A 17,202-nucleotide genomic window follows, 5' to 3' on the forward strand; every position below is an offset into this window, starting at 1 on the left:
TATAATTCACTTTCTAACATGGGAAGGAAAATAATGACTCCCTGGAGATTCTGATACAACAGTACAAAAAGAATGGCACCACAAGGTCTTGAGAAGTAGAATCTGTTTTACTGCTTTCTAAAGAAAAATTTGATTTCTGGATAGTCACTAATCAAAGAGATAGATGAACTGTACTGTCATCTGCTGTCTTTCTGTGAAGCTGCTGAAAGCACTGATGATCATGGCTTAGCCAATGCCTGCTCTTTGAAAAGTGTTCAGCCATCAGTGCCTCCACTATCAGTGCCACCTGCCTAATTATGACAAAGACCTTAAGGAGGATAACTAGGTGGCCTGCGGTAAAAAGAGAACTTGAATAGGGAGGTAGGGAGTTATGACAAAATACTTTGGGTTGATTTGCATAGCATTCAGCAGCTTACTAGTTTTATGACCTTTGGCAAATCAGTTTACCAGCCAATGTCCTCTTCTGAGAGTGTCAGTGTTCTCCTCTGTGCTTGCTCTGAGGATGAGAGGAGGCATGGGCTGTTGGTACTGTCAGGAAGGAAAAGCTTTCGCCCTATCCTCTTACTTCAGTGACTGGGGACCTGCAAATTAAACTCACAAAAGACAGATTAAGAGAAGAAAAAAAAAAGCTTTATTTGTATGCGTATGCATAGGGTCACTAACAAAAGGAGTAGCTAGCTTCCCAAATGGTTAAAGTTAGAGGCTTATAGACCTAACTTAGTAGGGAAAGGGAGGGGCCAAAAGGGCTTCTATGGGAAAAGCAAACAGGTTTCTTTAGGAAAGACAAACGGGTTTTAAGGAAAACAAACTGGAGATAAGAAAGTTTGTGATAATGTTTGTTTAAGCAGGTGCAAGTGGGCTTTCCTTCCTCATGGCTGTGAAACTCCCCGAAGAGGGAATTTATGGTGGGTTTATCTTGGTCTCTCTCCTGGGAGTAGGCTCACCCCAAAGAGGGGATTTATGACAGCATCATTTCTCAGAAGTCGCTGCTCTGAGTCAGATAAGGGAAGCTCTCTGAAGGCTTCTTTCTGCATCTGTTGAATGTCAAATATCTTCAGCTTAAAATAATCTCCATATCAACTCTGGGGTTCTGAGTGGGTCCCTACAGTACTCTAGTCACACAAGGAGGCTGGTGCGAATCTGGGGTTGGGAGGGCTAGGTCAGCAGATCTGCCTAGAGGGAACAGAGGGAGAAGAATCTCTGTCATGGACTCAGTTGTGTCTCCCCAAAATTCGTATGTTGGAGCCCTACCCTCTAATGAGACTGTATTTGGATCCAGGGCCTTTAAAGAGGCAGTTAAGCTTAGTGACACCATAGAGGTGGGGTCCCAGTCCAATAGGACTGGTGTCCTTAGAAGAAGGGACAGAGACACCAAGAAACAAGTGCACGCAGAGGACCATGTGAGGACAGGGCTAGAAGGCAGCCATGTGCAAGCCAAGGAGAGAGACCTCAGGAGAGACCACAACTGCCAACACCTTGACCTTGGACTTCCAGCCCAGTCTGAGGCATTTGTTATGGCAGCCTGAGCTGCCTAATACACCCTCTTTAGACTCCTCTACTGATTTAGAGTAAAATTCACACCCACTGGAAAAGTATATAAGGGACAAGGCACAAGAACCCCAACATCATGGGCAGGAATGGCAAGAATCATAGCTTTCTAGTTACACTCTGACCAAGCAACATCTGTCTGAGAGGTAGATGGGAGACACTAAAACTTTGAGGGCTGAGAGAGCAATGGCGTTGGCCTCCAAATCTTAGAAACGTATGCCCAATTTTCATCCTAGAGCTGCTCAGAGCTGAGAAGAGATTTAGGGCCCAGGGGGAAGGCACCATTCAAGCTTTCTCTGAGTCTGTCTGGGGGACTTGTTGCAGGAAAAGAATTTTAAAGAATCTGAGGGGCATGGAAGGTAAACAAGTGGCCCAGAGGAGGAGGCTGGGTGAGAGGCATGGAGGTCTTCCAGAGTATCAGTGGCAGCAGTTGACCAGGACAGGCTCAGTCCAGGGCAGCATCATTGCTTTTAGCTCAGCACAGACTCACTGGCTTGGAATTAGGGTCTAGGTGGACTGTGACATGTATCTTTCATTTTGTTTCAACAATTTTGTCTTATTTTACAACCGTTTTAGACTCACAGACAAATTGAGAAGATAGTACAGAGAGTTCCCATATACCCTACCCCGGATCCTCCTATTATTAACATCCTACATTAGTGTGGTACATTGGTTACAATTAATGCACTTATACTGACACATTATTATTAGCTAAAGTCCATGCTTTACCTAGATTCCCTCAATTTTCACCTAATATCCACTTTCTGTTGTGGGATCCCACATTACACTTAGTGGTCCTATCTCCTTAGGCTCTTCTCGGCTGTGACAGTTTCTCAGACTAGTTTTTGGTGGCATTGACAGTTTTAAGAAGTTCTGGTCAGGTATTTTGTAGAATGTCCCTCAATTGGGATTTGTCTGATACATTTTTTGTCATGATTAGACTGTGGTTATAGCTTTTCAGGAGGCAGATTACGGAAGGAAAGTGCTATTCTTATCACATCACATCAAGGTGACTATGATCAACATGGCTTCTCGCTGTTGATGTTGACCTTGGTCACCTGGCTGGGGTGGTCTTTGTCAGGCTTCTACACTGTAAAATTTGTCTTTCTATCTCCCTTTCCATGCTGTACTCTTTAGAAGAAAGTCACTACATGCAGCCCACACTTAAGTGGATGAGAGTTACACTCTCCCTCCTGAGGGCAGAGCGCCTACATCAATTATTTGGAATTCTTCTGCTTGGGAGATTTGTCTCTTCTCTCTCATTTGTTTATTCAATCATTTATTTACATCAGTGTGGATTCATGGGTATTTATTTTATGCTTTGGGTTATAATCCTACATCATTTTATTTACTTATTTTTAATCAACTTGTTCCAGATTTGGCCATTGGAAGCTCCTCCATTTGGTTTTCCTGTCTCTTTGACATAGTCCCATTATTGTGGGGTTATTTTGAGCACTTTCTTACTTTCTGACACTACAACACCCTTCGGGCTCATCTCATATATTTCCTATATTGTCCTAGTCCTGGAATCAGCCATTTCTCCAAGGAGCACTTTTACTGAAGAATGGTATTAGAAACCAAGATCTGGCCATTGTGTGCTTGTTGCTACTGGGGTGTCATCATTTTTAGGTCATCTCAGCTGAGAGAGCAAGGAAATATATGTGTGCATACTAACCCATGTACATAAACTTATCTAAATATTTATATATGTCACCATCTGTAGCTATACTAAGACAAACAGGAGTTTATACTGTCTCCAACTCTAGTTCCTTATCACATGAATCATTCTAGCACCCCCACCTTGGCTTATCTGTATTTTCCCACTCCAACAGTGAGAAACTGGCACCCACCATCTGCCATCCATTTATTTAATTAGTCATTGACCAAAAAACTCTAAATGTTAGTATCCATTACTGGCATTATTCTTTTTGATGCTCCAATTGTCCCAGATTTGCCCAGTGGGATCCCTTTCAAGCTGTGTCCTTTCACGTCTCCCTCAGTCTTTGAGCACCGCATTGTTTTCTGCCACAAGACGATATTCTGGATTCACCTTTTATTTCCTCTGTCTCAGGTACAGAATCAGCCATATTGTCAAGGAGCCCTTATCCACCCCTTCTTTTTATTGAGATATAATTCATACACCACAGAATTCACCCATTTAAAGTGTACAATTCAATGATTTTTAGTATATTCTCAGAGTTGTGCAACCATCACCACAATCAATTTTAGAACGCCTTCATCAGCCCCAAAAAGAAGCCACAAAGGATCCTTTAGCTATCATGCCTCAAGGTCCCCATCTCTCCTATCCCTAGACAATAATGGCATGTATCTTCAGAGCCTGGTGTGTGTGTGTGTGTGTGTGTTTGCGTGTATGAGTACATGTGCAATTGGCAACTATAGGGGTGGCAGGAGGAAGAGGCAGCATCTGGGGAGTCATGACCACACAGGATCTAAAGCAGAAGGTGAGGATTCCAAATGAGAGGACGAGGGGATTAGTCAAATTCCCCACAGCCGGGAATGAGGTAAGGCTGGGTAGGGTGAAGCCCTGATGATCATTTGGGAAATCAGACAACACAAGATAATCATCAAGATCCCAGATTCTGGAGTTGAGCGTTTGAGTCTCAGCTGTAACATATAGCTAAGTAACTCAGTAACTTAAAACCTCAGTTTCCTTGTCTGTGCAGCACCCATTCTCTGCCTCATAGGTTGGGGGAACTCCAAGGCACATGTGGTCGTGGTTGGTACCTACAAATGGGATTTACATAATCTTGGTGGGGGGTAGGGTGTCCAGTCAAGGAGGCCTCTTCAGGGCAGAGGGAAAGAGGATGTCCTTCCCCATACTTTTTCTCCAGGGACAGCCAGAGCCCTTCAAGACTCTGGAGATGAGGTTTTCTGGATTTGCCATTCAATCCTCCCCTCTCAGATGATGAGTACTCAGGTTGGTTGAGAAAGGGAGAACTGGAGAGGACCCCTGATGGAAGCTTAGAGAATACCTGACAAAGAAGACATTGAAAAGCACTAAAAAGAGACCCGAGGAAATTCAGGAGGCTGTTGTTTAATTTTTATTTTGGGACTAAAGCAAGAGTAAAACTTTGCATCCCTCTTGAAATGTACTATGATCATTATTTCTACCTTAAACTAAAGTTACAAATATTTAAAATGCCTATTTAATACTTAAAGAGCTTTACAGAAAATTATACAGACAACAATCTCACCTTGAACACAACTATAAATATATATATATATTCTTTTCTATCACCTGATCATTGTCTATGTGCACACATAGTTTTGAAATAGTTTCTCAGTTTTATATCATAAAACATGTAGTTTACAAGTGTCCCTATGTGCCATGTATACGTAGATCCTCATAGATTTAACATAGGTTAATTGTATACACAACTTCATACACTTATCTTTTATATCGTCCTTCAATTCTGAAGATATAATTAGCAATGACTCCCAGATGGCTCATGTAGAAAAAGTCTTCAGTTTGTGGTTCCAGATATTTCTTATGAAACCTTTCATACTTTAGAGCTGTGAATCTTTAAGATTCACAAAAGTTTAGGTTTAAAAGTAAAAAAATCAAAAGGCTCTGTGCCAGATTGTGTTCTCGAATATCTACAATCCCCTTTATATGTAGTAACAGAATTGTCACTGGGTATGGGGTTGCCCAACACAGGGTTACAATTTTAGGCTCCCTTTGCTGCCGGGAGTGGCCTGGGGGAAGTAGTAGAAGGGACATGGGCCATTTCCAGGTTTTCCCCTTGGTAGAACTGGGTACTCCCCACATCTTTCCCGTCTTGCTGGTGGCAGGGAGCAGCCACTTTAGACCCAGAGATGGAAGCCCCACGTTGAGGATGGCAGAGCCATGCTACCATGCCTGGACTGTCAACATTCTCTCTTGTTCAAACCATCACATTCGTAGGTGTCTCTGATACAGCAGGCCAGTGTTTACATCAATACAGTAGTCCCCTGTTATCTGCGATTTCAGTTACTCGTGGTCAACCATGGTCCAAAATATTAAATGGGTGAGAGAGAGAGACCACATTCATATAACTTTGATTATAGTATACTGTTATAACTATTCTATTTTATTATTAGTTATTGTTATTAATCTCCCACTGTGCCTAATTTATGTTAAACTTTATCATAGGTATGTATGTATAGGAAAAACCATAGTGTACATAGGGTTCGGTACTATCTGCTCTTTTAGGCACCCTCTGGGGTCTTGGGACGGATCCCCCACGGAGAACGGGAAACTATTGTATACTACTTTCTCGTTGATCGTTTCAGGCAAGATAGTTTTAAAATATACTCCAACTGTCTAAAGTTTCTCAAAATAAACTCCCATTTCCAGAGTTCTGCTTTATTTTTCACCTCTTGTTTACTAAGCTATTTCTGTGTCTCCCCTGTGGTTGGTACCACGTCGGTAAGTATTTCATTTCACTGGTGACACCTATGCCCTCCTACAGGTTCCGTGCAACAGAGCTGTGTTCCAGGAGGGATGGCCTCTGCCATTCAGGGCTGGCTGTGCTCTAGGAGCTCACCGTTGGCCATCCTGCAATGCACGTTTAATATCTCATAGAAGTAAGCATTAGAAAAATGTCAAGGGTGTGGCAGATCAAAAAGACTGTTGGCTGAGAGCTGGCTGGAGGCAAGGGTCATAAATCCCACAAACAGATGGTAGTAATAGTAGTAGTGATAGAATACCCCAAACAGCAGCCCTACCTTCCTCTCCCAAACTGATGCTCATCGTTCCTGGCCCACACTCTTGACTAAGAACGTGAGGATTGCTGTCTGGGGTATCAGGGTCCAAATTCAAGCTTCATGACTTACCAGCTGCAGAATTCGGTAAGTAACTTAATCTCAGTATTCTCATCTGCAAAACGGAGACAATAACACCAACTTCAAAGTTTTCTGAACATTAAATAAAATAACATATGTAACTGTCTGGAACAGACCAAGAAGGAAGTTGATAAATGGCAGCTAACGTTATCTATTCTGTTTCCATCTCCAGGTGCCAAGTGCTTTACATACATATCTCACCAACCCAGTGAAATGGGCATAGTCCTTCCCATGTTATAGATGAAGAGACTGAAGTTAAAGAATTTGTGAGGTGAAATAGATATCATGCCAGCTATTTTGCAAATGAAGAAATGGAAGCACGATGTATTTGAATAACTCATGGATGTCTCAAAGTGAAGTAATTAAGGAGGTGAGGTCGAAAGCCATGTCTGTGTGATCTGATATTTGGCAATTCTCCATTAGTTGTCATGCCTGACAGGTTGTAATAGTCATGATGATGTCTGTTATTTGCATTAACTTTTTTTTTGGTGAGGAAGATTTGCCCTGAGCTAACATCCATTGCTAATCTTCCTCTCTTTTGTTCGAGGAAGGTTAGCCCTGAGCTAATCTGTGCCAATCTTCCTCTTGCATTAACTTTTAAGAATCAACTTTCTTCAGAGACCGGGATATCCTTGGGACTGCTTTCAATAAGGACCAGAATCACAACAGTTAGAGAAGGGGCTGGTGTCTCTAGGTTGCATTTTCCCATCATGCTCTACACCCATCAAGACCATGGCTGTCCCTTCTACTCTGATTTCTAGTATAACCCATACAATCTATGATTACTTTTCTGCAGTTGTCTTAGTCAATCACAAGTATTTTCTGAGGTTGTATTACCTTAAATAGCATTGTCAGCTGTTCTGTAACTCCTCTATTTGAATTTACAATCTACTGATGCACCAACATAAAGATGTCAAAACAATTAGCAATACAAGTGAACAGTAATTGAATAGTTTCAATAATTGCAATAGTTGGGCAAATTCTGAGTTTCCTAGCAGTCAAAGTGAACATGTGGGGCTGGCCTGGTGGGACAGTGGTTAAACTGGCAAGTTCCGCTTTGGTGGCCCGGGTTTGACCAGTTTGGATCCTGGGTGTGGACCCACACACTGCTTATAAACCCATGCTATGGTAGGCGTCCCACATATAAAGTAGAGGAAGAGGCGCATGGCTGTTAGCTCAGGGTCAGTCTTCCTCAGCAAAAAGAGAAAGATTGGCAGCAGATGTTAGCTCAGGGCTAATCTTCCTTAAAAAAAATAAAAACAAAAACCAAAAAACAAAACAAAACAAAACACCCCAAAGTGAACATGAGTATCAGAAAAAGAGAAAGATACAAAAGGAAGCCAAGTTTTTCCTTGTACTAACCTTCAAGAGAAACTGCACAAGCGGCACTTTATAGATAAATAAGGTGCCCTCAACAACGTTCCCACGGCAGATGCAGTAATGGAACCCAACTGGCTTTTTCTTTCCACTTTGGATAAAGCTGAGGGTATAACACTGAAGGAAGTTTTGCTCAAAAATATAGCCAATGTACAATAACAGAAATTTGCGTGGCAGTGGGAGCACGCTCATAGCAGAATATTTTCCAAACAATATTCCCAAACACTCCTTTTCTCGGTTGAGATTTGATAAAAGCTAGATGGAGAAAATTCAAAACAAAGTGCTTTGATGAGAACCGACACACTGGCTATTCTGCGCTTCTGGTCGAGGGAAGAGCCACGTGCTCTTGACCCCAGCTCAGCATAACCTGGCTGCGGCTGAGCTCCTTTTAAGACGACGGCACCTTACCGGGACTCTTGCCTCGGCAAGGGCCATCCCACCAGCTCCGGTTGGGCTGAGGACTCCTGTTACTGGCTGTCCTCCCCGCTTCCTGACCTCCATATAGTCAGCCTCGCTTATGTCTACAGGCACGTCTACCCGACATCCCGTGGCTGTGACATCCGAGAGTCAGCGGAGCCCCACGCAGGGCTGCCTCGCTGTCAGCCCAACTCGAGACCAAACTCCGTTTGCAGCTAACACGGGAACCCACGGCACAGCCCCTGGAGAGGGGGGAAGCGGCTGCCTCCGGGGAGTTCTTATAGAACACGTTCCCGTAAACTACCGCACAGCCTTGGACGTCCCCTTTCTCCCTGCCTTTGCAGGACAAGCCATCACTGACAGCCAGGCAAGAGAGGCCAGGCGGGGAACCTGGAGCACTGCGTCACCCGGCCTGGGCGGGGCAAGGCGGGGGGCGGGGCTAGGGGCGGGGCGAGACGTCGAGGGGCGGGGCCTGGCGCGACAGCGGGGACCCGGGGGCGGGGCCTGGGCGTGCGCGGCAGCGTGCTCACGGCGGGGGCGGGGCAGCAGCCGCAGACCCACGCCGTAAACAGACAACATGGCGGCGGCGCCCGGAGCGCTGGGCGCTTGGCAGGCCGGCCGCGCCCGCCTGGTGGCCGCTTGCTGTGCGCGGCTCGGCCCGGGGTCGAGGCTGCCCGACTCCTTGATGGGCCGGCAGGTCGGCCCGGCGATGTGGGCCCGGGGTTGGGCGCCCGCGGCCGGGGGAGCGGCCCCGCGGAGGGGCTACAGCTCTGAGGTGAAGACGGAGGACGAGCTGCGGGTGCGGTACCTGGAGGAGGAGAACCGAGGTGAGGGGCGCGGCGCGGACGGCCGGCGTCCTAGGAGGGGTCGCCAGGTCGAGTGACCGGGCTGACGTCAGTGTCCGCGAGCGGGCGGCCAAGGCCGTCGCTCCCTCTCCCCCTGTGGCGCCCATTGGTGCCTGCGGCGCCCGGAGGTTACCTGCGAGAGCGGCCCCGCGGCGCCCAGCACAGCGCAGCTCACGCCCTCGTCTCCTGGCGGGCCAAGGTCAATAAGCCGGGTGTGTGATCCTGCTTCCAGGTTGTGTTCTTGCTCTGTCATTGCTTTCTGTCAACTCAGGCATCGGGGAGAGTCTTAGAAGCTGCAGTGAGAATGCACTTTATTATTCTCAGGAATCTTAAAGCCGTTCAGCTCGGGCGGTTTTCCCCTTTGTCCATTTTATCTTAGAAAGTTAGTTTTGGGGGACTGTTCTCCTTCAGTTGAACAGTCGTGAGCCTTTTTTGGTCTTCCAGTTACCAGGCTAGTCTCTGGGGACGCAGTTGTGATGCTGTCGATCTTGCCCTTGAGTTACCTACGGTGGGAGGAGTCAGGTGCATTAGCAGTGCGTACAGTGGGAGGGAGGGCCGGAGAAGGGGGTAGTGCCCTTCGGAGGGATTCCTCTGGAAGCTGGGTTCCTTTCGCTAGCCGGGTTGGGAAGAGCCAAGGGGGTCCTGAAAGGTGGAATAGCAGTTTGCCAGAAGACCAGCCGCTTAATTTTGACGTGCAGTTGCTGAGCACCTGTCACCTGTTAATCAGAAGTGCAAAACGAGTCCTGATTGCTGTCTTTAAGCAGCTGCTGATGCAGTGAGGACGACACTGGTAGTTAAAAGGCGATGCCACCTTTAAAGGCCAGGCGAAAGCACAGGGCTGTAATACCCCCAAGGGGCATATGAGCAGTCATATTTGGGGAGATTCTGAGGGTCAAGTTACGGTTTTGCCAGATAAAACGAGTTCTAAGGCATTCCCTACTAGGCAATGGAATTTGACATTACTGAGGGTTCTTAGGCAAAGTTCTCTGTGCCTTAACTCTCTCACGTCAAACAGGAAAAATAATATCCACTTTGCATGGCTGCTGTGAGGATTAGATGAGAATGTTAGTATAAATTGTCCACTAAGTATCTAGCTTATAGTGAGTGCTCCGGAGTATGATGAGTTACGTCGCTTGTTATTTGTTTGTTTATTATTCCAGACAGAGACAAGAGCATGGTCAAAGGCATGGAATGTGAACATGTTTGGTGTTTTGGGGAAATGACATAAGGCAAGTGTGGCTGTAGGGTGGCATGACAGGTAGAATAATGAGAAATTCAGCTGGAAAGTAGATGGGCACTGGGGTGATTAGAGCCGTGAATGGCACCATCTTTTGGGTAAGCTTAGTCTCGCTGGGATTTCACTTACACTAGGTGTTACCAACAGTATGTTGGTTACAAAGAGATTGCAAGTACAGCTAATAATATGCACCGTATTCTGTATTTTTTTGTCTTTATGAGTTAAATGAATGCAAATTGAAAATAAATTTTCCTAAAATGTTTGGAAAGTCCTTAAATTACGATCCAAATGGATCAAAGAGGAGAAATTAGAGCATACAGAAACAATTTAAGAAATTCAGATGTTTTCAGTTACCTGAAATGTAAAAATCAGCTATTAGGAAATTATGGTTTCTTCAGAAAATTGACCCAGCATCCCTTGAGGATTAGCAAGAATGACAGCTCAGGTTGGCTAATACGTGTGCTTTGCCTTGCCTCACTATGGAACCAGCAATAAGCAGTGCAAGGAAGAGCACGAGGTCAAGGATGCTGCAGGTGAAGGCATCTGCCTGATGTCTTTGTTCTCGTAGAGGCAGGTCCAGAATTTGGTGCTCTCAGCAGCCTGCAGGGAATGTGAGAACCCTGGCTCAGAGGAGCCCCAAACTGCTGTCTGCCCCACGGCCTCTCTAGGCTGGGGGAGGTGGGTGAGTGCAGGGTACATCAGCCCTCATCTGTTGTCGGCTTCCGTATTTGTAGTCTGTTGTGGAGGCACAGTTATATAAGCAAGTGTCGTCAGTGGTTATTTCTTGCGTTATTGTCCCACCTCCTCAGAGTTTTAGAGCAGCAGTCCTGGTTGTGGTTTACAGAGGTCTCTCCAGGTCTCCTACAGTGACCTCCTTTATAGGTGAGCTGGTCTCCAGCCATTCTCCTTCCCAGATTGTTCTTCACACTGGTGCTGGGGTTACTTTTTTTTAAGGCCAAGAATCACCTCTCTGCTCCCTTAAAAACCTCCAGTGGCTTCCTATTGCCTGCAGGCCGCTACAGCTGCCTGCCTTCACAGTCCGTCCATCTCCCTTCATCCGCTCCCAAGCTTTGCCTTTTCCTGCTCTTTTCTGTGTCTGCTTCTGCACGCACCTCCTGGGATGACCCCTCCCATCCTCTTACCAGCCTTCTCCCAGTCTGGCAAGCTTCTGCTCATAATTGTGACCCATTTCAAAGATCGTCTTTGTGAACCGTGTTGGAACAACTTCTGGCATTAAGCAAATGCATAATGCAAGTCATCCTCGATACCTGCTCCTCCCTCATCGTTCACATCTCACTTACCATAGAGTTTTCCCCCAGTGTCTTTGGAATCTTCCCACTTTTCTCCATGTTATTCCTTACTGGCACCACTCTTGTCCAAGCCAGCATCCTCTCTCAGGTGGGCTGTTGCAGAGGTCTGCTACCTGGTCTGCCTACATCTACTTGCTTTTCTTTTTTAACAGGTTGGTCCCTTTCATGTTTCCCTCATGTTTTTAGAAATATATTTTGGTATATTTTATGGCATGTGAATTATATCTCAACAAAGAGAGAGTCTGAGATAGATTTCTATTTTTAAAAATCTTTGAGATATAATTCACATATCATAAAATTTGAAATGTACAGTTGCTTTTAGTATATTTACACAGTCGTGTGACCATCACTGTAATGCAATTTTAGAATAATTTATCAGTCCAAAAGAAACCCTGTTCACTTAGCAGTGACTTCCTATTCTCATACTCCCCCACCTCCCGAAATAAGACCTGTTTATCTGCTTTCAGTCTCAATAGATTTGTCTACTCAGGACATTTCATATAAAAAAAATCATATAATATGTGGTCTTTTGTGGCTTCTTTCACTTAGCATTGTTTTCACTGTTCATCTATGTTGTAGCATGTATCAGTGTTCATTCTTTTTACGACTGAATAATATTCCAGTGTATGGCTAGATCACATTTTGTTTATTTGTCATCAGTGTACTCTTGGGTTGTTTCTACTTTTTGGATCTTGTGAACAAAGCTGCTTAGAACATTGATGTATAAATTTTTGCAGACATCTGTTTTCACGTTCATTTAGGAGTGGAATTGCTTGGTTATTGGGTCATTAACATTTTGATGAACTACCAAATGTTTCCAAAGTGGCTGCAGCATTTTACATTCCCACCAGCCAGGTCTGAGGGCTCCAATTTCTTCATATCCCGACCAATGCTTGTTATTGTTTATAGCCATCCTGGTGCTTGTGAAGTGATGTCATTGTGGCTTTGATTTGGATTTTCCTAATGATTAATGATGTTGAGTATTTTTTCATGTGCCTTGTGTATGTCTTCTTTAGAGAAATGTCTTCTCAAATCCTTCACCCCTTTTTAAAATTAAGTTTTGTCTTTTTATTGAATTGTAAGAATTCTTTATATATTCTAGATGTAAGTCCCTTATCAGATAACATGACTTGCAAATATTTTCTCCTATTCTGTAAATTGTCTTTTTACTTTTTTTTTGAGGAAGATTGGCCCTGAGCTAAGATCTGCTGCCAATCCTCCTCTTTTTGCTGAGGAAGACTGGCCCTGAGCTAACATGTCTGCCCATCTTCCTCTACTTTATATGTGGGATGCCTGCCACAGCATGGCTTGCCAAACAGTGCATAGGTCTACACCTGAGATCTGAACTGGCAAACCCTGGGCTGCCAAAGCAGAATGTCCAAACTTAACTGCTGTGCCACTGGGCCGGCCCCCCTCTTTTCACTTTCTTAATGGTGTATTTTGAAGAACGTATGTTTTTGATTTTGATGTAGTCCAATTTATCTGTTTCTTTCTTTTGTTGCTGTGCTTTTGGATCATATCTAAGAAACCATTGCCTAACCCAGGCTCACAGAGATTTATACCTGTTTTCTTCTTAGAGTTTTTTTGTTTTAGCTCTTATATTTGTGTCTGTGATCCATTTTGAGTTAGTTGTTGTATATGGTGTGAGGTGAGGGGTTAACTTCATTCTTTTACTTATGGCTATTCAATGTCCCAGCACTAATAGTTGAAAAGACTATTCCTTCATCACTGGATTGTATTGACACTTGTTGAAAATTAATTGACTGTTAACATGAGTTTGTTTCTGGACTTTCAGTTCTGTTTGTCCACATGTCTGTCTTTATGCCAGTACTATACTGTTTGATTACTGTAGCTTTGTAATAAAATTTGATTTGGATGGTATGAATCCTCCAACCTCTGTTCTTTTTTAAGATGTTTTGTCTATTCTTGGCTCTTGCATTACCACATGAATTTTAGAATCAGCTTGTGAATTTCTGCAAGAAAGTCGACTGAGATTTTGATGGCAATTGCATTGAATAGGTAGATCAATCTGGGGAGTATTGCTGTCTTAGCAATGGTAAATTTTCTGAATCATGAACATGGGATATTTTTCCATTCAACAATGTTTTGTAGTTTTCAGTTTACAAGTCATGCACTTCTTCTGTTAAATTTATTCCTATTTCATTGTTTTTGGATGCTATTGTAAATGGAAGTGTTTTCTTAATTTCATTTTCAGATTGTTCATTGCTTATGTCTAGTACTACGGTTGTTTTTGTATATTGATCTTGTATCATGCAACTTTGCTTATTTGTTCTCATAGTTTTTTAGTGGATTTCTTAATATTTTGTGTACACAGGATCATGTCATCTGCAATTAGGGATAATTTTACTTCTTCTTTTTCAATCTGGATGCCTTTTATTTCTTTCTCTTGCTTAATCTCCCTGGTTGGAGCCTTCATTACAGTGTTGAATAAAAGTATCAAAGGCGGGCATCCTTGTCTTGTTCCTCATCTTGCAGGGGGAAGCATTCAGTCTTTGACCATTAAGTATGGTGTTAGCTATGGCTTTTTTTGTGGGTAGATGCCCTTTATCACATTGGAGAAGCTTCCATCTATTCATAGTTTAAGTGTTTTTACCATGTTGAATTTTGTCAAATGTTTTTTCTGCATCTACTGAGATGATCATATGATTTATCTTGTTTATCCTGTTGATGTGATGGATTACACTAATTGATTTTCAAATATTGAACCTGTCTTGCATACCTGGAGTCAGTCCCCTCTGGTTGTGGTGTATGATTCTTTTTGTACATTGCTGGATTTGATTTGTGAATATTTTGTTGAGGATTTTTGCATCTGTGTTCATGAGCAATACTCGTCTTTAGTTTTTTGTTCTTGTGATATCTTTGTCTGGTTTTGGTACTAGGGTAATACTGGCTTCATAGAATGAACTAGGAAATGCTCCTTCTGCTTCTATTTTCTAGAAGAGATTTTAGAGAAATTATATCGTTTTTTTCTTTGAATATTTTGGTAGAATTCACCTGTGAAACCGTCTGCATCTGATGCTTTCTGTTTTGGAAGCTTATTAATTATCGATTCAATTTCTGTAATAGACATAGGCCTATTTGGCTTATCTGTTTCTTGTGTGAATTCTGGTAGATTGTGTCTTTCAAGGAAATGGTCCATTTCATCTAAGTTATCAAATTTGTGGGCATAGAGTTGTTTACAATATTCCTTTATTATGCTTGTGATATCAATGGGATTCAGTGGTGATGACCCTGCTTTCATTTCTGATTTTAGTAATTTGTATTCTCTTTTTCTCGTGGTTAGCTTAGCTAGAGACTTATCAGTTTACTGATGTTCTTAAAGAATCAACTTCTGCTTTGGTTAATTTTCGTCTTCTGATTTCCTGTTTTCAAATTCGTTGATTTCTGCTGATTTTTACTCTTTTTAAAACTTATTTTAGATTTAATTTGCTCTTTTTTTTTCTGGTTTCTTAAGGTGGAAGCTTAGATTCTCAATTGTAGATATTTCTTAATATGTGTATTCAATGCTGTAAAATTTCCTCTAAGCACTGCTTTTGCTGCATCCCACAAGTTTTTGATAAGTTGTATTTTCATTTTCATTTAGTTAAAAATATTTTATATTTCTCTTGAGATTTCTTCCTTTACCTGTGTTATTTAGAAGTCTCTTTTTTAATCTCCACGTATTTTGGGATTTTCCTGCTGTCTTTCTGTTACTGATTTCTAGTTTATTTCCTTTGTGATCTAAGAGCTTACTTCAATATGATTTCTATTCTTTTAAATTTGTTAAGGTGTGTTTTTGGCTGAGAATGCAGCCTTATCTTGGTGAATATTCTATATGAACTTGGGAAGAATCTGTATTCTGTTGTTGTTGGATGAAGTATTCTGTATTCAATTAGATCTAGTTGGTTGATGGTGGTGTTCAGTTCAACTATACCCTTAACTGATTCCCTGCCTGCTGTATCTGTCAGTTACTGACAGAAGTGTGTTGAAGTATACAACTATCTTAGTGAGATAGTCTGTTTCTTCTTGTGATTCTATCAGTTTTTACCTCATGTAATTTGATACTGTATTGTTAGGCACATACACTTTATGGAGAAATGACCCTTTTAAAATTATGAAATGCCCCTTTTTATCCTTGAGCCTATTCCTTGTTCTGAATTATGCTTTCTCTGAAATTGTTACAGCTACTCCTCATTTTCTTTTATTAGCGTTACCATGGTTTTCTTTATCCATCTCTTCACTTTTAGTCAGTCTGTGTCTTTTTAAATTTTTGTGAGGAAGATTGGTCCTGAGCTAACTAACATCTGTTGCCAGTCTTCTTCTTTTTGCTTGAGGAAGGTTGTCCCCGAACTAACATCTGTGCTCATCTTCCTCTATTTTATGTGGGACACCACCACAGCATGGCTTGATGAGTGGTGCTAGGTCTGTGCCTGTGAACTCTGGGCTGCTGAAGCAGAGTGTGCAAACTTAACCACTACACCACTGGGCCGACCCCAGTCAGTCTGCATCTTTATATCTAAAGTGGATTTCTCGTACACAATATATAGTTGGGTCTTGTTTTATATCTACTCTGACAGTCTGTGTCTTTTAACTAGTGTATTTAGACCATTCATACCTAAAGTGATTATTGAAATAGTTGGATTATTGTGTATCATAGTTGTAACTAATTTCTATTCATTGCCCTTGTTCTTTATTTTTATCTTCCACTCTTTTTCTGTCTAGTTTCTTCCCTCTCTTAGCACATCACTTATACTGGTTAAAAATTTTTGTTTGTATTCGTTGTCCTGGTGTTTGCAATATGTATTTACGCTGATCCAAGTCCACTTTCAAATGACATTATGTCACTTCATGGCAGTAAAAGTATAAATGAGTATTCCTATTTCTTCCCTCCCTTCCCTCATAGCATTGCTGTCATTCATTTCCCTTTCCATAAGCTACACTCACTCAGTACATTGTTACTATTATTTTGAACAAATTGTTACTTAGATCAATTAAGAATTATAAGTCAAAAAGAACTTTGAAATTTTTTTAGTAGGTCTCTTGTTAGCAGTGGTTGGATGTATAATTGTGAATATATTTTGTTTTTATTGTAGGATAGAGCAAATGAAAAGATATATTGTTGTTGTTGGGAGCCAGACTTTTCATTATGGTAGAAGAGGGAAAGTACAGATATGGGTTGGGAAAGATGAGGAAGAATCCTGTTATGTGGGATTTGAGTTGGAGTTGTCAGGACAAATTTATGAGTTCCAATAAATCTAAAAACCCTAAGTATATTATCATGTACATAGGTATAGTCCCTAGCTGTGTCATGGAAACAATCTAAAAGCAGTGGTGCCACAGTAGCAGTGGATATATCTGATGACCACATCTTGGTTTCTAAATACTATTCCCCCACTAAAGGAAGCCAGGGTTCTTTGGAGAAATGGCTGATTTCAGATCTGGAGCAGGAAAAGTGAAAGGAGGGCCTGGAATATCTTTGTGGGTCAGAAAGCAAGGAAGTGCTCAAATACTAAAAGGAAGCTGTCAGAAGGACAGAAACATGTCAGATACTAGAAGGAACATGTCAGGAGGATATAGAAACATGTCAAATACTAAAAGGAACATGTCAGGAGGATATAGAAAC

The 17,202-nt window shown here is 42.4% G+C and overlaps 1 protein-coding gene across 6 annotated transcripts in view; it reads left to right on the forward strand.

The window, feature by feature from the left end:
- Positions 1-8,704: 8,704 nt before the first annotated feature.
- LOC124233862 (methylglutaconyl-CoA hydratase, mitochondrial) overlaps positions 8,705-17,202 on the forward strand; it is a 150,680-nt gene continuing 142,182 nt past the window's right edge. For 2 of the 6 annotated variants that reach the window (XM_046651122.1, XM_046651124.1), the window contains exon 1: positions 8,705-9,014. In XM_046651122.1, coding sequence (XP_046507078.1) covers positions 8,765-9,014 — 250 coding nt within the window. In that variant the 5' untranslated portion in view covers positions 8,705-8,764. The remainder of the gene's footprint in view (positions 9,015-17,202) is intronic. The other 4 variants (XM_046651121.1, XM_046651120.1, XM_046651123.1 and 1 more) reach the window with 4 other exon arrangements.

Source organism: Equus quagga, unplaced genomic scaffold (assembly GCF_021613505.1).
Source record: "Equus quagga isolate Etosha38 unplaced genomic scaffold, UCLA_HA_Equagga_1.0 268.1_RagTag, whole genome shotgun sequence".
In the NCBI taxonomy this organism is placed as follows: domain Eukaryota; kingdom Metazoa; phylum Chordata; class Mammalia; order Perissodactyla; family Equidae; genus Equus; species Equus quagga.